Source organism: Muntiacus reevesi, chromosome 12 (genome assembly GCF_963930625.1).
Source record: "Muntiacus reevesi chromosome 12, mMunRee1.1, whole genome shotgun sequence".
NCBI lineage: Eukaryota > Metazoa > Chordata > Mammalia > Artiodactyla > Cervidae > Muntiacus > Muntiacus reevesi.
The window spans coordinates 13515376-13537499 of NC_089260.1; the positions used below are offsets into that span (position 1 = coordinate 13515376).

At 42.3% G+C, this 22124-nt stretch overlaps 1 protein-coding gene across 2 annotated transcripts in view; it reads left to right on the forward strand.

The window, feature by feature from the left end:
* The window catches only part of SDC2 (syndecan 2), a 121517-nt gene extending 108994 nt beyond the window's left edge, over positions 1 to 12523 (forward strand). For both annotated transcript variants that reach the window (XM_065903218.1, XM_065903219.1), the window contains 3 exons: positions 1699 to 1835; positions 8846 to 8981; positions 10108 to 12523. In XM_065903218.1, the coding sequence (XP_065759290.1) occupies positions 1699 to 1835; positions 8846 to 8981; positions 10108 to 10271 (437 nt within the window). In that variant the 3' untranslated portion in view covers positions 10272 to 12523. The remainder of the gene's footprint in view (positions 1 to 1698; positions 1836 to 8845; positions 8982 to 10107) is intronic.
* The last annotated feature ends 9601 nt before the right edge of the window (positions 12524 to 22124 follow it).

Consider the following 22124-nt stretch of genomic DNA (forward strand, 5'->3'; position numbering starts at 1 on the left):
GTTAAGAGTGGAGACGTAAAAAGAAGGTAAAATCCATAGAACTGGGTGATGGATTCAATGTGGTGGTGAGGAAGAGGGGAGGGAGCCAGAGCTGTGAGTTACAGGAACAAAGGATTCCACTCACTGCCAGATAATATGAGGAGAAAAGACTGCATTTGTAGAGGGAGAGGCAGGGAAATCATGAGTTCTAGTTTTTTAAAATTTTGTTGAAGTATAGTAGATTTACAGTATTGTGTTAATTTCTGCTGTATGACAGTTATTCAGTTGTGTATATTTTTTTCAATATTCTTTTCCGTTATGGTTTATCACAGGATATTGAATATAGTTCCCTGTGCTCTACAATATGACTTTGTTGTTTATCCATTCTATGTATGATAATTTGCATCTGTTAATCCCAAACTTCCAGTCCTTCCTTCCTTACCTCCTCTCCCCTGGCAACCACAGGTCTGTTCCACGAGTTCTATTTTGAATGTGACGGAGATGTATTTACTACCCTTGAGTCATTCAAGTGAAAATGCCAAGTAGGCTGGTGGATATGTAGGTCTAAATTTTGGAGGAGGATAGAAGGGAACCACTTGGGTTAGCTTGGGTTTCATTTGTATTTAGATGTAACAGAAGCCATGGGTGAGAGAGAAAGTGTAGAGTAAGGTGCAGCCTAGGGCTCAGCCTTAAGGAACCTTTCATATTTTGTGGCCAGGTGGAGGACAATGAATCTGCAAAGGAGACTTAGAAATAGCCAGAGAGTTGAGGGGTAAGTCAGGAAGTCAAAGTAATAGAAACCCAAAGGTAGTGTATCACAAAGGAGGTGGGAGTTGACAAGCGTCCAGTGATACTAGGAGGGTCAATTAGATGAGGACCACTCTGGAAAATGCCACTGGATATGGTATGTGGAGGGGAATGGTGACCTTAACAAAAACAGTTAAGTCACCAGCAGTGTGGTGACAGGGGACATTTGACTAGGGGGAGTAGAGCAGAGAGTGGGATAGGTGGTGTGGGAGGAGCTGGTGAGTCTGCACAATATCACTGAGGCTGTCTGACTATGAATAGGGGAAGTGCAGCAGCTCACTCAGATAAAGTTGGTGTTCCCTTTTCGTGTTGTTGTGATGGAAAATGGAAAATATAGCATGTTTCAGCATAGAAGGGAAGCAGTCTCTTGAGGAGGAGAGACTGAACACACAAGTAAAAGAACGGCTACTTGAGGGTCTTCCCTGGTGGTCCAGCAGTTAAGAATCCACCTTGCAACGCAAAGGACATCGGTTTGATCCCTGATTGGGGAGCTAAGACCCCACGTGCCGTGGAGCTGCTAAACCCATGCGCTGCAACCAGAGAGCCCAGGTGCGGCAACTACTGAGCCCACAGGCCACTACTGGAGAGTCTGTGTGCCACAATGAAACATCCCTCATGCCACAGCTAAGACCTGATGCAGCCAAATAAATAAATTACTTTTAAAAGGGCTACTTGAGAACATTCAGGATAATAATAATATAGAAAAAAAATGCCAGGCTCCCCACAGATCCACTTTGAAGTCACTTCTTTATTGCTCTGAAGACTGCAGGAAGGTTTATGCTGAGTTCCTGAGAAGCAGGTATTGTGAAAAAACATGACTCTGTCATGGTCAGCTTTAGACCACATAGCCTGATACTGTAGAATTCTGTGTCGTGACTCATGTGCTTAGCTTGCCTTTGCTTATTCTTCCAGGAGCTGATGAGGATGGAGAGAGTCCAGAGCTGACCACGTCTCGGCCCATTCCAAAGATACCGTTCACTAGTAGTGCTCCGAGAGTGGAAACCACAACGCTGAGCAAGATACAGGACAAGATCGCTGCTCAGACAAAGGTGTGTTTTATTTCGCATCACGTCATCAGGTTATTGTCAATGTGCCTTTTAAAAAAATTGTACAGAATGTTCCTTTTAAGAGGCACCTTTTAAAACTGTGTAAGGACAACTGGTCTTTTCATTATGTTGTAAATGGCTCCTCCTTACTCTTCATGATCGTTTTGACATTTGCCACCTACTGCTTTTTTGTTGTTGTTGTTAAATAGGCTTTGCTTTTCAAAGCAGTTTTAGGTTCACAGCAGAATTGAGTGGGAAGCACAGAGAGTTTCTGTATATACCACCTGCCCCCACACATGCTCAACAACCCCCCCCCCCCCCACTGTCAACATCCTGTGACGGAGAGGTACACTTGTTACAACTGATGAATCCACATTCAGTTCAGTTCAGTGGCTCAGTTGTGTCCAACTCTTTGTGACCCCGTGGACTGCAGCACGCCGGGCTTCCCTGTCCATCACCAACTCCTGGAGTTTACTCAGACTCATGTCTATCATGTCAGTGATGCCATCCAACCATCTCATCCTCTGTCAACCCCTTCTCCCGCCTTCAATCTTTCCCAGCATCAGGGTCTTTTCCAAAATGAGTCATTTCTTCTCATCAGGTGGCCAAAGTAATGGAGTTTCAGCTTCAGCATCAGTCCTTCCAATGAACATTCAGGACTGATTTCCTTTAGGATGGACTGGTTGAATCTCCTTGCTGTCCAAGGGACTCTCAAGAGGCTTCTCCAATACCACAGTTCAAAAGCATCAATTCTTCAGTGTTCAGCTTTCTTTATAGTCCAACTCTCACATCCATACATGACTATTGGAAAAACCATAGCTTTGACTAGACAGACCTTTGTTGGTAAAATAATATCTCTGCTTTTTAATATGCTGCCTAGGTTTGTCTTAGCTTTTCTTCCAAGGAGCAAGAATCTACATTGTCAGGTCCCAAGTTTAACTTAGGGTTTGCTTACCATGATGTATTACATTGTATGGGTTCTGACACATTTCTAATGGCCGTGTATCCACCATTAGTGTAGCCTACAGAATAATTGCACTGTCCTAAAAGTCCTCTATCCCCCTACATGTTTGTTCCTCCTCCCCTCCCAGCCCCTAGAAACCACTGATTTCTTTTACTATCTCCGTAGTTTGTGCCTTTCCAAAATGATGCACAGTTAGAACCATGTAGTATGTAGTCGTTTCAGATTAGCTTCTTTCACTTAGTAATATGCATTTACAGTTCTGCCATGTCTTTTCATAGCCTAATGGCTAATTCTATTATTTTTATCACCCAGGCCTAGCTTATAAACAAATCTTTTTTACAGGGTTCTTCTTCTTAAGGAACTCACAGCCCAGTTAAGAAGCAAAACCTTTTCAGTTTATGTGACGTACATTAAGAAAATTTGTTTTTATTTCATAAAGAATTGGTTGTGAGTCAAAACCATTGTAAACTTTACATCTGCTGAAATAGGTTATGGACTAAGAAGACTCTAGGTACTAATCTCAATAAGTGTTTTCCCAAAGTCTTTTCATATCACCAGTGGTATGTAAACTTCAACTCTTCCAATGATAATAATGGATATGGGTACATCTCTATATTCATTTTGAGAGCTGTCTTATTAAGAAAGGCCAAAGGAAGGTCTTTGACCTTAGAACAGAGCAAAAGTTTCTAATGGAAACTAGGGGACTGGTGATTTTGGCTTTATTAGCATGGTATTGCATTCAGCTGACCAGCTACTACTAGGTAAGCTACTTAAGTTGGAAAATACATGCTACAGCCTGAAGAAGGCTAAAGTTTCAAATCCTGTTGTTGTTCAGTTGCTCAGTCATGTCTGACTCTTTGTGATCCCATGGACTGCAGCATGCCAGGCTTCCCTGTCCCTTCACCATCTCCCAGAGCTTGCTCAGACTCATGTCCATTGAATTGGTAATGCCATCCAACCACCTCATCCTCTGCCATTGTTTTCTTTTCCTGTCTTCAATCTTTCCCAGCATCAGGGTCTTTTCTAATGAGTCTGCTCTTTGCATCAGGTGGCCAAAGTATTGGAGTTTCAGCTTCAGCATCAGTCCTTCAAATGCATATCCAGGACTGATTTCCTTTAGGGTTGGTTTGATCTCCTTGCAGTCCAAGGGACTCTCAAGAGTCTTCTCCAACACCACAGTTTGAAAGTATCAGTTCTTCGGCCCTCAGCCTTCTTTATGGTCCAACTCTCACATCCATACATGACTACTGGAAAAACCATAGCTTTGAATAAACAGACCTTTGTTGGCAAAGTGATGTCTCAAGTCCTAGATCTGGTCAAGTGTCTTAGTTTCTCTGACCCATTTCTCTTGGGTCCTTGGGAAGATTAAATGTGAGGGCATGCAGCATGGCACCTGAGACCTAGCAAGCACTCTGTAAATAGGCCTTCATGGAAGTCGGTTAGAGCAGTAGAGACTGAGGCAGTTCACCAAGGGAAAGTGTGGAGTAACAGCGGCAGGAGACTTCAGACAGTGGAGGATAGCATGCTCCTTAGGAGAACTTGGAATCACAAGTGTCCCTGTTTGGTGATCACCCATCTGTTGGTTAGAAATGAGATGCTGCCAAAGTTTAACAGCAGCCAGGATGTGGAAGACTGTGTCATGAAGGTAGAGACAGGCAGTCTCTGGAGTGAGAAGTGCCCCCTCTGCAGGTAGGACTGCACATGGGCTTCCAGCCCGATGACGCCCCTCCCTTTCCCACAGTGCACTTGTTCTTCCCCTCCCCTTCCCACAGTGCACTTGTTCTTCCCCTCCCCTTCCCACAGTGCACTTGTTCTTCCCCTCCCCTTCCCACAGTGCACTTGTTTTTCCCCTCCCCTTCCCACAGTGCACTTGTTCTTCACTTTCCTCACTAACCTCCTACCCACCCCACTCCCCACACAAGTGCATAGGGTGGTGAGGAACAGAGCTGGTAGGTTTCTTCAGATGTGGAGCAGCCAGGACAGTCCTCTCCAGACCGGAGTGCTATCTGTTGGATGAAGAAGGGCTTGTTACCGTTAGCGGTAGACCAACTTCACAGGCCAGGCGCTAGGAGAAGGAGGAGCTGTGAGCCATGAGGCAGACCCATCTGGCTCCCTGCATGGTAGCTGCTCCAGAAATGGATTCTGTTGAATGAATGAAAAGAAAAAGGGAGAAGAGGAGAAGTGCAAAGCAACAGGTGCAGCTGAGGGTAGATCATCCAGGGTGGCCGCTGAAAGACGCATCTGACTCTACTGCAGGTGTATATGACCACTTGTCGTGACTGAATCCCCTGAGGTCAGGAACCATGAGGACTCACTAGGTTGAGACAAGAAACTCAGTTTTGGCTTTTGTGGTAGTTTTTATCCTCAGCAAAACCTAATTTGACATAGAGCTGTCTGGTCAGTTGACAACAATGGATTGAAAATTGATGTAAGTTTTTAAAAATTGACTGTAAGGGAGCAATTGTGTTGGATTAAAATAAAGAAGATAGATGTTTGGCAGGTGAGTTTAGAAATGAAGGACCTCAAAACATTTAACGTATTCTTGGTATCGTTTGTTTTTGATGTAGTAATAATAAAAGTTCATCCATTTGTGGGAGATTTATTGAGTGCTACTCATTGTGTCGAACACTTTTTGCAGTACTTATCGTGATAATATTAATATTAGTGATTAAATTTTCTATTTTGTAGTTACCTGGCACAGCTAAATTAAACACTGCCTTTCGGATACCATTAATACAGACTTTGCTTTTGAGTGGGCATCACAGTGGCATTGATGTCACTGTTATAGATATTCTGTCCAGTTTGTTGTAAATTTATGTGACTAAAATAAAAAGAATACAGGTATTTGTTCAAACAGAGCATTGCTGGTAACCTTTTACTCCATTACATTTTCATGGTATCCAAAGAACCGGACGTGGGTATGATAGATCTTTAATTGACTTCATCTAATCATCTATGCTCCCTTTTCATAATTTCACTTTGCACACGTATATGAGAGTCCAGGAATTTCAGATTAGTTCTGTACTATAGAAAGTATTATTAATCAAACTATTCCTTTCATAAAATAAAGCTTGTAAACTTAAAGAGTGACTGTTCCATCCAGGGCACTTAGAAGCTTGTGAACTCATTCCTGTGAGTACGTGGTAGCCCCATTTCTGTGGAGACCTCCTGTCTCCCACCTGTAGACCACCTGAAATGCAGGCTCATTCCTGGCTGTTGGATCAGAAGCTGAGTAAAATGGAAATGTTAACTGTCTCAAAGGATTTTAGGGACTGAAAAGACCTGACGGGAACTCATGTGATCTGTCATAAAAATGAGACAAAGATGACATGGATGAATTAAATTCCACCACTAATGTCACAGTAGCTATTTACCTTCACCTCATTCACCACCAGAACTCACTTCCTCTTTCCCTCATCACAAACCTGGGTATCAGCCTACTTGAGCTTTCTCTTCCCTTTCCTAACACTCCCTTAACTGCTAACGAGCAGTGAAATGTCTCCTAGATTAGAATCCAGATAATTCATTTTCTCATCTGTTGAGTTATCTGTCCTTCTACCAGGCATCCAGTTAATGATGGGCTTTCCTTGAGAAGAATGGAGGAATTGAGGCAAAATACTGTCAATGAGCTTTTCTCTTTGCTTTCCCTTGGTACAGGAAAGCCAGGGGAGACCTTTATTTTCTTCCCTCACAATAATGTAGCGAATAGTGAAATTTGGAGTGCATGTTGTATGGCAGTGAAATGATCATTTTCCTGTAGCCTCTGATTTTTGTAAGTCATGGCGTGTTGAGGGTTAAGTCAGTACAAGATTTTCGTGTGGCTTGGGAAAGTAAGACAGGCATTCTTTATCATGCTTTATTATACATCATCTTGAGTGGAAACCGTCTAGTGCTCTGTCCACTGAGGCAAGGCCTGCTGACCTGGAGCTCAGATAGATACACCTAGTGATCCTTCTTGGAAACATTGATGACCTTAAGGCACCCCAGAAAGGTGAGGTCCCTATGCTTTTTAACCCTCTAGGCTAAGTAGCTAGTGGCCATATTGGATGAATGCTGGCCTTCAAAAAGCCATCAGGCATTTAACTGGGCCACAGCTTAGAATCCTAATGAAGGTGGTTGGCTGCTCTTAGGAAGAGTAGTAAAGCTAAAAAAAATACTTTTGTCTACAGTGAGAAACCAGTGGAATTGACAGTGTTTTTCGTCAGTAGTGTTGGTCAACAAGAACTTGAGCCTGATAGAGAAGAACCAACTCATTTGAACTGAGCTTCTCTAACTCAGTGGTTCTCAAACTGTAGAATTATCTGGAGAGCTTTAAATAAGTACCAACAATAAGCAGTGCCAGTTTTACCCAGTCCAGAACAATGAAACAGTCTCTAGTGGTGGTCTTTTTACATACAGGTCTTTTTACCTGTAACTTTTCAGATGCTTTCAGATTTCAGTGTAATCTTAGGTCATTGGTACATGATGGCCAACATTGGTGCTGAAGGTTAGAAAGCCAACAGATGATTTATGTGACGGCATAATGGGCTATAAAGTGTTCTGCGGTTTTTGAGAGGTGGAAGATCAGGGCTTCGTGAAGGACAAATAGACAGTGAAAGAAATGAAAATTTTGTATTGGAGTTAGAGGAACTGTATGAACCGAAGCACAGATGTTAGGAATCAGTTTTGGTAAGAAAGTGGTAGTAGAGATGGCTTTTCAGGGCTTCCTACTGGAGATTAAGCAGTGGCCTTGGGAGATGGATTGGAAGCCACCCAACACATGCAGTTGGGTATGATGTGGTAAAGACCTAGATAAGGCCTCAGGAATGAGAATCAATGGAAGATACTGAATTTGAAGGAATGGTGAAAGGCAAATTGAAAAGACTGTATATATATGTGTGTGTGTGCACACACACACATATATATATAGTCTTTTCTATATATATATGTGTGTGTGGTGTGTCACACACACATATATATATGATATATGAGGTATCAGTCATGTCTACCTCTTTGCGACCCTGTGCACTCCTCTGTCCATGGAATTCTTCAGGCAGGAATACTGGAGTGCATTGCCATGCCCTCTTTCAGATCTTCCCAACCCAGGGATTGAACCCAGGTCTCCCACATGGCAGGCAGGTTTTTAACATCTGAGCTACCACCAGGCAATCCCATTGAAAGGACTGTGACATACCAAAACATATAACTTGAAATGTGCCAAAATAACTTTGGGGGCCCAAGAGAATAGTAGTTACTATTGATGAAAATGGGGAGAGGGTCGATGTGTTATGATGGTACAGCCAAGGATGAGGGTCCTGTAGGGTGCTGGTAGGTAGGAATAATACTGCCTGGAGGTGAGATGGTGAGAGTTGTAGAGTCTCAAGAAACTGAGAGTGCCCTTCACTGGACAGATAGAAAAAGTGAGGTCCAGAAAAATAGTGGATCAGGGCCACACAGGAGCTCCTTACAGAACCCAGGGCCTCCTGAAGTCTAGATTCTAATCCAGGGCGTGGTGAAGGTGTAAGAGTGAATAAATAGTGGGGATCATTACAGATGAAGCCTGTTGGCCGTGCCCCACAGAGTGGTAGCAGGCAGAGAGAGCCCTGGGAGAACACTCAGAGAGAATGCCTGCAGGGAAGCTGCCATCACAGTGCCCCATGTAGCAGAAAGGTGATGAAGGAGTGAGTTGAACTGTGTAATGTTGTTAGGCTGGAGCAGCCAGAAGGGGATGGTGGCCTGAAAACTGAAGAGTGGTAAGGAAGCTAGAGATCCTTATGAAATGTCAACTTAGAGATTCTAACCATGCCGTTAGGATTATTACAAACTCAGTAAACTGTCCATCTTGCCTGTACATGTGATGGGTGTTATATAAAACCATGAACAATGCGGGCCCACCATACGACTCACCCATTGGAATACACATCACACAAAGTGATTATTTCATTTATTTTCCAAACCCAGTGTTTGAAAGAAAAAAAAAAAAACTTGGGAAAGTACTTACTGTTTCTTTCTTCCAGCACCTTAAAAGATTTTTCTAATCTTTCTTTCTTTTTTGTTTTGCCTATACCAGTCACCTGAAGAAATTGATAAGGAAAAAGTTCACCTCCCTGACTCAGAAAGGAAAATGGACCCAGCTGAAGAGGATACAAATGTATACACTGAGAAGCACTCAGACAATCTGTTTAAACGAACAGAAGTCCTGGCAGGTCAGTAGCTGGGTGGAGGGTCCTTCAATAGGCTTCTGTTTGTCTGAGTGATGTTCAGAAGTACCAGCAGGGTTTGCCCGATGTTACCTTGCTACTGAAAACCATCTTGAGCACCTATTTCATTCAGAGCGAGTGAGGCAAGAGTTAGGCAAAGGTTGTTTCTATTTTCTGTCAGCTCCCTCAGCCTACCTTTTGGCCCGCCATTTGGGTTGGGGTTGGGAGAGGCAAGAAGAAAGTTAAGGCCTAAATTGGTCTAGAACAACTGGGTGTCAGGTATGGCAGAATGTGAAGCTCAGTCAGACTTAATCCAAGTCCTCCTGATCTCAGGATAAATTTAAAGAGAAGAGAAGATTCTTTATGGAGAGGGCCGTTGATACAGTGCCCACGGCACAGAAGGATGTTGTCTCCAGTCATAGTTTACCTGATGAAAGTATTAACCTTTGATTTTAAGGGGGAAGATTTGCAAGATTTTAGAACACAGTCCTTTTAAAAAATTTTTATTTTTATTGAAGTATATTTGATTTACAACGTTGGGTCAATTTCTGATGTACAGCAAAGTGATTCCATTATACATATAATAGTTTGCATCTGCTAATCCCAAACTCCCAATCCAGCCCTCCCCTACCCCCGATCCCTCCCTTAGCAACCACAGATCTGACCTCTACCTTTGTAGAACACTTGATCCTTGAGAGGAAAGTTCCAAATCCAAGATGACAAAGGAAATTTGCATGCTTTTTTCACAGTTCCCTTTATAAAATTTAAGTCAGTTATATCATGTTTTGTGTTTTCATTGAAAAAGCAATTAGAAGATTAGATTACAAAAATTTGAATGCTGAAAAGACATAAGAGTTTTAATGTATGGAACTAGTTGAGGTCACAGCCAGATTTTTTCTTATTGAGGCTTTTGGGTGATATTATTAATACTAATCAAAGGAAGTATTATACCTCTTGAAGAATGTCAGCTTTGCTTAATTACTTGGTTGCTTCATTGAATCCAGTTTTTTTTAGTTTTGGGATTTTCAAATTAAGCTTTTTATGGAAGTGTCAAAAGATTGGCCTCAACAAAGCTAATTTCTGCCATCCTTGAATCTCTTCTAAAAGTAATCTTCGTTTTGGTGTGTTTCAGCTGTCATTGCTGGCGGAGTTATCGGCTTTCTCTTTGCAATTTTCCTTATCCTGCTGTTGGTGTATCGCATGAGAAAGAAGGATGAAGGAAGTTATGACCTTGGAGAACGCAAACCATCCAGTGCTGCTTATCAGAAGGCACCTACTAAGGAGTTTTATGCGTGAAAACTCCCATTTAGTGTCTCTATTTATGAGATCACTGAACTTTTAAAAATAAAGCTTTTGCATAGAATAATGAAGATCTTTGTTTTTTGTTTGTTTTTTTCATTAAAGAGCCATTCTGGCACTTTAATGATAAAAATCCCATTGTATTTAAATCTTTTCATGTATTTCTTTAGAACAACAACATAAAATTCAAACTTAACATCTGCAGTGTTCTGTGAATAGCAGTGGCAAAATATTATGTTTTAAAAACGCTCAATGTACATGGAATCGGTTTAAATTTCTATGCGCAAATATGAAAAGAGTGTTTTTATCCGATGGTTCGAAGTTGAAAGCTATTTCATTTGTGTCAGCATGTCTCAGAGTGACCTTATCAAGTTGGTCTTACTTTGTTAATTTATCTGTTGTTCCCCTCTCCTCTGCTCGCCCTTGAAAACAAAACAAAACTCTATGCCTTTTGTAGCTGTTATGGTGCAATTTGTCTTTGGGTAATTCAGATAATGGTAATTTAGTGTATATGTGATTTTCAAATATGTAAACTTTAACCTCCACTTTGTATAAATTTTTAAGTGTCAGACTATCCATTTTACACTTGCTTTATTTTTCATTACCTGTAGCGTCAGGCAGATTTGCAACAGCAAATTAATGTGTAAAATTGGATTATCACCACAAAACTGTCTAGTCATGTCTATCCATTCAGATCTTCTTTTGAGAGGATTTGATGTGAGTTACTGACAAGCCTCAGCAAACCCAAAGATGCTAACAGTATTTTGAGAAGTTGCTGCAGATTCCTTTGGCCACTGTATTTGCTAATTTCTTACAATTTGAAGGTACGAGTAAGGGATTTAAGGAAAAAAAATCAGTTTTTGTTCTTACAAATGCGTTTAAGTTGTAAACGTCTTTTTAAGCCTTTGAAGTGCCTATGATTCTATGTAACTCGTTGCAGACTGGTGTTAATGAGTATATATAACAGTTAAAAAAAAAAGTTGGTATTTTATAAGCACAGACAATTCTAATGGTAACTTTTGTAGTCTTACGAATAGACGTAAATTGTAATTTGGGAATATAAAAACTACTGAATAAATCATGTGGCCTAATATTGAAAATGTCACTGTTATAAATTTTGTACATTTTCGATCAAATGTACACCTCCCCTTTGCTAACGACCGTCTGCTCTCAAGGATGTTGTGGGTTTGATTTCTGAGTGTTCCATGGTGTCTGTAAATCAAAACCAAAGAGCTCATTTGATGAGGCTGTTTATTATCAGATTCGCTTCTGAATTGGCCAGAGGAAATCTGAATGTATCATCCTGTGTGTGTGTTTGGATGTAGATATTGGAAGGCTGCCAGGGAGGTAATTGTGAGTTTCACAACCTTTATAGAGATAGCTGATGGCAATATTGAGATGGATACCGGCTCTGGCGAATAACTTTTAGGACTATAAATTCCAAAGAACTAAAGAGGGCTTTCCTGATGTCGATATCTATGGTTTAGTCCTCTGGATTGTTTTACCTTTGAAACTGTGCTCCGAATCTCTCCTGAAGTTTAACCGAAGAAGTAATAGATGGAATACCATAGTTCACACTGTGGGGAAGAAGAGTCACTCAGGGAGGTTCTAGGCGTTAAAAGGAGAACTTCACTGCTTAGGAATGAGATTGCCAGAAAGCAGTGAGGCCTGAGGAAGAGATGGAGATGTGAGGGTACCCTGGCGCCCTGGCTGGGGACTTCCTTCTAACTGAACATTTCCTTTTTCTGTTTTACCACCAATTTTGTTTTAAAGTGTGAGCTGCCAAAGTAGGAAGAAAACAGCAAAAACAGCAACCTTTCTAACATATAATTTGCTTTTAATGAAGTATGAATACTTACTTCATTTAGAGAACATTCCCTGGAATTGCCACAGAACTCAATTTAAAAAAAAAAATTTGATGCAGCACTCAGAACAGTGTTTACTTAAATCCTTAATGGCCTTAATTCTCAAAGTCCTGTCCCATCACTTACAGAATCAGTCTACTGCGGAGTGATTAAAAGGAAGTGATAGCACTTTCTAAAGCTACACAATGTCCCTCGGTTATGGAGGTTATGAGTATAGTGGGTATACCTCTAACTGTGCAAAGCAAAGTTCAGTTCGTAGAATATTAACTGCTTGGAATATTCATGCCAGGAAAAGGAAATTTCTGGCAAATATTTTGTCACTGCTGTAAAGCAAAATATTTGTTAAAGTGCCAAAATAAAGTCTGTCATGCTGAAAGTAAAAAATCATTGTATAGACTGACATCCAGTTTTCTTCAACTTTAAGTTTTCTGCTCAGTTTTTTTTGTTTGTTTGTTTGTTTGTTTTTTTAAGATTCAGTAAATACTACTACGAAAAGTGTTAGTAATGATTACCAAGTTCAGGGAAATTTTGGTAAAATATAAATACTAAAGCCAATGTGAAAATTTCCTGTTTCCTTAACCACATCTAAATGATTTCCTATGTGTGAATATGGCTTTCTTTGAGAAGCTTGCAGTATTCAAACTGTCCCATTTTGAGCATATGTGGGTATGAGCTCATTTTTTAAAAAGTTTCACCTGCAAGTGCCTAGTACCCAAACTTCAGGATTAGGACATGGTTAATAAAGTTGAATTTAGGTTAGACAAGATTGCATAAATTACCATCTATTAACATTAAAACATAATACTTTCAGATCAGATGTTTAAGGAATTATATTTTGGTAACTTTTTTTTTTTTTTGCAAGTAAAAGACAATATACACTTGCTTATTAAGGAGATAGCCTGTTTGTCTAGGGTCTAGGAGACAGCTAAATGAGGAGAACAAAATTAATTTACCTTGGTTGCCCTAAAGAACCAAAGGGTACAGTAACTTTGTAGTTTTTAAGAATTTATTTCTTCAATATCTCAAACATTTTGAAGCCATAAGGAAAATTTTTAAGTGAGGAGCAAAAATATAAAACAAAAAATCACAGGATTAATTTATAATCGTACATGCATGCTCAGTCGTGTCTGACTCTGCGACCCTTTGGATTGTAGCCTACCAGGCTCCTCGGTCCATGGGGATTTTTCAGGGAAAAACACTGGAGTGAGTTGCCATTTCCTTCTCCAGGGGATCTTCCCAACCCAGGGATGGAACGCACATCTCCTGCATTGCAGGCAGATTCTTTACCGTTGAGCCATCAGGGAAGCCCTAATTTTATAATAAAGATATTCTTTACAGTTTTATTATAATTACATAATTAAATGCTAGAAAAGGTGTATTAAAATGTATTTGGTTTAAAAAGGTAATGACTAAGCAAAACGACCTCTGAGTTTTTAAATTCTAAGCCTCTGGCAGACAACAGCAAAACCCTGAGAGGTTTCCAATTAAAATAAATCAAGCCAGCTGATAAATGGATTTATCTAAATTAAGTACTCACTAAGGTTTTCTTCAATGCCAATATTTTATGACCATAGTGAAATCCGAGGTTTGTTCATTTCTGGGGAATTAGATTTAGCTGGCATTGAAAACTTGAGAAAGGCTAAAGCAGCTATCTGCCATATCAGTTCAGTCACTCAGTCGTTTCCGACTCTTTGCGACCCCATGGACTGCAGCACACCAGGCTTCTCTGTCCTTTACCAACTTCCAGAGTTTGCTCAAACTCATGTCCATTGAGTCAGTGATGCCATCCTACCATCTCATCCTCTGCCATCCCCTTTTCCTCCTGCCTTCAATCTTTCCCAGCCTCAGGGTCTTTTCCAATGAGTCAGTTCTTTGAATCAGGTGGCCAAAAAATTGGAAGTTTCAGCTTCAGCATTAGTCCTTCCAATGAATATTCAGAATTTATTTCCTTAAAGATTGACTGGTTTGATCTCCTTGCAGTCCAAGGGACTTTCAAGAGTCTTCTCCAACACCACAGTTCAAAAACATCAATTCTTCAGCACTCAACTTTCTTTATAGTCCAACCCTCACATCCATACATGACTACTGGAAAAACAATAGCTTTAACTAAGACGGACCTTTGCTGGCAAAGTAATGTCTCTGCCATTTAGAACTGGTAAAACATTATCAAAATGAATTTTGTTCCACTCTGTCTCCTAACTCTGGGCAACTTCACTCTTATGATTTATGGCTCCAGGATTTCATTCCTTTTTGTTTATCTGCTGCATATGGTCTTTAGCAGAGCTTTTTCTGACCAAAAATCGTGGTGACTTTGGGAAAATTGGTTTCCTGTGAATTAGCTGGAAGGGTGTAACCTGAGCAACTGTCCTAACCCATAAATAGCAGAGTAAAGCTTTAGATTTTGATGCTTTAGATGTGCTGAGTGCAAGACTCATTCATTCCAATTGCCTCAACAAAATAGCACATAAAAGCCACAAATGCTATGTGCAAGGCACTGGAGGTTTAATCAACAGATATTTGCCTAGTGACTTGTCCTGGGCTCCCTCCTAGAAGCTGGGGGTATAGTGGTGAACTAGGTAAACAGAAATCTTTCTCTCATGGAGCTTGGAGAGGGCTACATAAGGGAAACAAAATTCATGGATAAAATCAACAAGTAAAAATTATCACTTGGTGGTAGTAGCTCCACAATGAACCTGACACAGGCTGATCTAAGGGACTAGGGTTATTTCAGTCCAGGTGGACTAGGTATGCTGTGGTCACCATCTCAAAGTCTCAGCAGGTTAAAACAGGAAATGTGTTGCTCATGCCACGAGTCCGTGGGTTGGCAGAGAGTGTGGCTCTGAAGAGTCATCATCTTCACTCCAGGTCTCAGGCCAATGGAGGAGCCATGATCCGGAACACTGCCAGTCCCGTGGCAGAAAAAAAAATCATGGTGAAACACAAAGTGACTCTTAGGCATCCCCTTGGTAGTGATGTATGTCACTTCACCCATTTTTCATTGGGCAAAATAAATCACATGGCCACAACCAACTCCCCAGGTGCAAAGAAGTACAATCCCACTCTATGCCCCTAAGGACAGAGGTGGGATATTTGTGAACAGCTGTAATTACTACCACCTGGTCAGGAAAGCTCTCCAAGAGAGTAGGGCCTGAATGATGTGGAGTCAAATGTGCTCACATTAGGATGGACATCCAGGCTGTGGGATGCCTTTCAGAGGGAAGGGGCTTGGAATGTTGAAGACACAGTGAGAAGGCCAGTGGTGGCTGAGCAAGTGCACAGGTGTAGAAGAGGTAGGATAAGAGTGCTGAGATGAGTAACTGCCTCCTGATAAGTCTTCCTTCTTCCACCTTTGGTCCCTTCTATTTTAGTTCCTGTGAAGAATCTAGGCTGGTCTCTTTATGATATTAATTATTTATGTCACTTCCTTCAGTGGCTCCTATGTTACTGAGAATAACTTCCTGACTCCTTATACTTGCCCTCCAGATCTTTAGGAACTGAACCCTGGACAGTGGATGTAAGGAGATGGGGCAGAGGCTGGGTGGGTGGGTAACCATGGCCAGTTTGGAGGTCGTGATTGTTACCTGGCAGAGAAATGATGATGGCTTGGCCTAAGGTGGTAATAGTAGAGACACAGAAGAGTGGAGACAGACTGTTGGGGAGGTGGAATCAATGGTTCTTGCCAAAAGATTGGAAGGAACAGAGAGGAAAGAGAGGAATAAGATGTCACTCATATTTTTGACTGAGTTGGGTGATCCACATTTTGAGAAGGAGACTATCGGGAGAATTGGCTGTTAAAACAAGATCTCTTTGGACCAGGTTAAGTTAGAATGGTTAGACACCCACATGGAAGTGTCTGGTGAACAACTGAATGTAGGAATCTGGAGCCCAGAGAAGGGGTCTGAACTGGAGATGTAAATTTAGCAACAGTGTTCATCATTGCCTTTTTGCACTCTGACTCACTTCCTTCTCTTCCTGGCTCTGCTCTGCATGGAAGTTGGGGTGGGGGTGACCCATGCAAGCTGTGTTCCCCAAATTTCCCTGCCAAGTGACTTCTGAGAAAGTCTGACCAGTGCTGGCAGAAGGCTAAAGGTCAAGAGGAAGGGAAAAGCCAGAGTACTTTCCCCTATCCCTGCTTTGAGCAGCATCTCCAGCCTGAATGCATCTCCTCTATGGTTTGGATCCCATTGGTCCGACTCTCCTCCGAGTCCCCCTCTCCTCCGCACTGTTCCCAAACTCTCGTAAACCCCACTTTGCCCTCCTTGTCTCTGCAGCCTCAGGGGGGTCACAGCTTCCTGCTGTTGCTCTTCTCTGGGTTATCTGACTCTCCCCAGTTTGTCCGCACGGCTTTTCCAATGTCCTTGTCAGTAATTCCCTGGATTAAATTCCCTCTGTTTTGTTACCCTGTGGGGGTTCTATTTTCCTTCCTGGCCCCCCGACTGATGACACAGGAGTGGACAGCATGCAGACGGCATTAAAGCCGTGGGACTAGATGAGATCACCGGGGAGGTGGATAGGGGAGCTGGAGGAAGGCCCCGGCCGGCCTACTCACACAGTCCTTCTTTGCAGATGAACCACTATCAGATTCGCTCTTTAGCGCTGGTCACAGGACTGGATTTTCATTTTGGCAGATGCTTAGCAGAAAACAATTTTTAATTGCAGGAGGGGAAGAAATCCCCATAATGCTTGATAGGGTGCTCATTTTCGAGCACATTAATAAGCATGTTAAAGTATCTACTTCTACCAGGTCATTAATGACATACACGACGGACTGTTGTTAAAATTGAAAAAAGTCATTGGGAGGTAGTAAGAACTATCTGAATATTCAGGAAATATCTCTGTCTTCTGTGTTTACAACAGGAAAATACTAGTACACTAAACAGTAATTCTCCTACTTGTTACCTTGTCCTGGGATCATTGAAAGCAGAGCTTTATTTGTTCCTTAATTACATTCTGCTCAGGTAAATACCAGAGTAATCTGGCATTTCCTCTGCCCAGACCAATTGCAATAAAAACTGGTAAAGATGGTACAAAATGTAGTTGGGTTTGGCTCCCTGTCAGACCCAGAACTTGGAGATTAGGAAAGATTTCCTTTTCTGATTACCCCATATCTCCATCCTCTCCTTTTTTTTTGTTTTTAAAAGCATCTATTGCTCTTCTTTTTCTCATTCAGTTCACTTTTTCACATGTAAACTAAAGATGATAACATACACTGCATGACCTGTTGTGGGAATTCAGTGAGGCACAGTCGGTGAGGTAATGCACTTAATACGCTTTCTGGTATGGCTCTGGTAGAACCTCGTTTCAGGATCGTTTATTCGTTCTTTCACCAACTATTTCCTGGGCACTCACTATGTACCAGGTGCACAGGTCCAGCCCTGGGAATACAGGAGCCAGTGAAACAAAGTTCTTGCTCTCAAGTAACTTACATTCTAGTGGGAAGAGACAGACTGTAAATATGTAATGTGTCAAAAAGAAAGTGACATTTGAGCAGAGAAGAAGGTGGAGAGGGACTGAGCTATGGTGGGTGTGGTAGGAGGCCTGGGACTCTGGGGAACATTCTAGGCAGAAGGAGCAGCAAATGCCAAGACCCAGTGTATGGCCAAGGAGCAAGAGGGTTAGCGACAAGTGATGGGCTGTCAGTGAAGTGTCCACATGCCGGATGATATGTGGATGACACTGTAGCTGAACCAAGGAGTGACTTACCACTCCTATGCTTACAATTCATTCTCAAAACTTAGGAGGCATCAGAATCAGCAGGAGGGCTTGTTGAAACAGGTTTCTGGACCCTGCCTCCAGACCTTCTGATTCTATAGGTGAGGAGAACTCAAGAACTCTCATTCCCAGCAACTTCCCAGCTGCAGCTGCTGCTGCTAGTCCCAAGGACCCCAATTTGAGAACCACTGCCTCAAAAGGATTTCTTTGATTATGGTGTTGAGAACAGATTGGTTGTGGATGGTGGATGTGGGCAAAAACACAAGTGGGAAGACTAGTGAGGCCATTTCAGTTCTCAAGAAGAAGAAACGACCATCATGGATGGCAGTGGCGAGAAGTGGTGGATTTTGGAAAACCAAAAAAATGTTTTAGTCACACCTGACTCTTTTATGACCACATGGACTGTAGCCCACCAGGCTCCTCTGTCCATAGAATTCTCCAGGCAAGAATACTGGAGTGGGTTGTCATTCCCTTCTCCAGGGGATCTTCCCAACCCAGGGATTGAACCCAGGTTTCCCACATTGTAGGCAGAGTCTTTATCGTCTGAGTCACAGGCTGTTGCGGTCATCGACAACCGTAGAGAAACAACCATATTGGAAGGCAGTGGCGAGAAGTGATGGCCAGACGTTACATGCCTGCTTTGGTTTCAGTTTTCATTGTATTGAGGAATTAGATCAGGTGTGATTCATTTTGCTGCTTGCTACCCTGAGCACACCTAGGACAGTTCTGGAGAGCCATGGTGGCCAAGTCTGAAAATCCAGATGAATACATAATAAGTGGTTTATTGACATTATATTTTAATACATGATTACATTCTACAATTCACATTTCCAAACTTTATGGCCACCCCGTACTTTGAAAGCGTAGCCAACAGCAGTTACTAACAAGCCCTGGGTGACACTCCCAGATGGCTGCAAGTTCCTGACTTTTCCCTTTTTCTTAAGATATCAGGAACCACTGTCATGATCCAGTCCCCAATCAACCCACTCCTCCCTCTTCACTCCTACAACTCTCAGCATGTACCTTTGTCAAGCCTCATGTTGCATACCTGCTTTCGCTTCAGTTCTCATTGTATTGAGGGACTAGATCAGGTTTGACTCATTTTGCTGCTTCCCACCCTGAGTACCCAGGCCAGTTCCTAGCCTTGGATAATAGACACATGCCCGTATCATCAGCTCTTTTACTAGCTCTTACAAAATTCCTCCCTGAAATGTAGTAGGGCACCATATGTCTGGGACATTCAGCCAAGCCAAACCAAACCAAACAATCTATATTATGTCAAAAATCTAAACAGAATCCAAGCAAGTAGGTGTTCATAGATATTTTTTAAGACCTTGGACTTGAATATCCCCCACTTAAAACACAGAATGTGCTCTTGAGGGGTTAATGGTATTCTTGCAAATACACTTTATCATTTTGTAGATAAATATTTAGCATTTATACAGGGAGCTGATTTATGTTTTCATCCTTTGTTCTCTCAATATTTCCGTTATGGTGCCACATAATCACCAAGCTGAATCCATGCTGTCCTGAGATCAAAAACTACCCTTTTTATGACCTCCCCTCCCATTTATGTGAAGGAGGCTGGGCTGTAAGCACGATATGAAAAAAATTCTTATATGCCATCCTGATTGCTAACATCTGTTCAAATTTCCATTCATAAGTTTAAAATTCAGGCTTCTGCAGCCATCTGTTTTCTTGCAACAATCTGAAAAGAAGAAAAGCCCAAGGCAGATGTGCAGGTGGGAGAGACGCTTTCGCCTGGCTTGGCCAACTTCGCTGTTTCAGCTTTGCTTTCTTTCACCTCCTCAGCAGAGGCAAGTGTGACTGTCATTCCTGCTGGGAGGCATTTCAGCCCCTGTGTCACAGTTTCCTGTCGTTCTGGGACAAGGGATTAGGAAATGAGTAAGGTGTTCTTTTTCTCCCCATTTCTCTTTTTAGTTCATTTGATCATATTAACCCCATATTCTGGACAACTTGTAGAAAAAAAAATGCATTTATTTGTTTATTTTGGCCTGAAGGTTTGTGGGATCTTAGTTACCTAACCAGGACTTAATCAAACCCACACCTTGGTGGTGAAACCCCAGAGCCCCAACCACCGGACTCTATCCCCCCCAAAAATGTTTTTTGTTCATTTTGTCATTGCTTTCCTGTGCCCTCTCTGTCACTCCTTGTCTTCTCTCTTACACACGCACAAAAACACTATGGGTGGAGTGCCCATTTTATGAACAAGAGGACAGGAACTGAACTCTTCCTACTGATCTGCTTTGATCAAGTCTGCCTGGCAGAAGCTAGAGAACTGGAATCCATTGCTTGCCCAGATCCTGGGCGATTTTGTAGCTTGCTGGGCCACTGGGCCTCTCATGAGGAATTTCTCCGAGGATGACTTTGGCATGGCTAATGGATATGATTTGGCAGCTGTAGGACCCAGATGTCAAGCTAGGCAATGGTCCTTTCTGATTTTGCTCTTGGCATTGTTATCGATGTCCAGGGGACTGGGCTGCTTCTAACGCCGGTTGGCTTTATTCCATCAGTGCTGTTGCAGCAACTGTGAAATGCCTTTGAAAGCTGACATGACATTTTGGAGGCCTGCTGGGCTACAGTACTCTTTTAAATGCAACCTAGCCTGGGACTCACTTCTAGCTTTATCTATTTTTTTTTCTAGTTTATCTTGAGAACTAAGCTGTCAGCAAACCACATGCAAAGTCTATTTCACATTCTTCTGTGCCTCTCTGAAAACCTCAGCAGTATGAGCAAGGATCCACCCATCCCAAACCCTAGTTTAACAGTCCTGTACGTAAGCTGGTGGTTTGTGGGATCTTCTTGCTGGGCTCTATGTACTTATTTTCATTCTACTCTGACATTGCTTTTATATATAACTCATGACTGATCTCATTGTGTGACCTTGGATGAATCATTTAACCATTGTGACAACTTCTTGAAATAAATGCCATGAGAGTAGACAGAAACGCCTTCCTTAAACTTGCTGGTGGAGATCATTGGGGAGATGTTTGCCTGTGTGGGGAAGGGCTAGGCCAGCATGACTGACACACAGATTCTCAACTTGCAAGTTACCCGTGATTCTGAACAGCTGTTGTCACCCCATCAGAGGAGTCCTGGCCACTAATCTCATCCTCCACCCCTGCTGTCAGTGGAAGCCTCGAGCAGTTTCTGCCTCCCCCTTTGGTTCCCAGAATCCCTGCCATGTCCCTTCCTTCCACTCCCTGGACTCCTCAGGACTCAACAGTGAGACTCATCCAGAGACAGCGTTGCAAGCCTCAGTTTACAGCTTCGTGTCAGAGTGAAACGAGTCCAGAGCGGAGACAGCAAATGCCCAGCTTCAGGGTCTCCCTTCCTACATCTCTGTTCATGAAAGACATTAACTGATTCTGGTCTGCTAAGGACAACCTCAGAATTCTTCTCAAGACAGCACTCACTGCCTTGTGCAGCAGCTAGTCATTGATTAGAATTGCGGTGGGAGATAAAACCTCATCACCCTCCTTTGCCCAGGGGACACTGGTCTTAAGGCCAAATTTGTTATCAATCAGCTGTGTTGTTAAATAAGGTTGAAATATTTAAAAAGGTTGGCCTAGGAACCAAACAATTTGCAGTACTGTTTTGATGGGAAATATATTAGAACTTAAAATATTAGCTTGCAAGTGAACTTTCGGAAAGCAACCAGCACTTACGTGTGCTTCACTGGTGACTCAGTGGTAAAGAATCCACCTGCAATGTCGAGATGCGGGCTCCAACCTGGGTCAGGAAGACTCCCTGGAGAGGGAAATGGCAACCTACTCCAGTATTCGTGCCTGGGAAATCCAATGGACAGAGGAGCTTGGTGGGCTACAGTCCATGCGGTCACAAAGAACTGGGCACAATTTAGCGACTAAACCACCACCAGAACATAAATAGACCAGTCCAACTCCTGTACTTTGGTTATGTGGTGGTAAGAGCGGCCACGTGGGTTGAGGTTAAGAACTTGGACTGCCTCGTTCTAATCCTGTCCCTGCCTCTGGCTGTGTGACTTTATACAGCTTAACCTCTTTGGGGCTCAATTCTTTCAACTCTAAAATGGGGAAGGTAATAGGATTATCCTTCTCATAGAATTATTACGATGATGAAAAACGTTTTCTTTGGGACTTCCTTGGTGGTACAATGGATGAGAATCTGCCTGCCAGTGCAAGGGACACAAGTTCAATCCCTGGTCCAGGAAAATTCCACATGGGCAATTAGACCCATGTACCATAACTACTGGAGCCCGAGCACCTAGAGC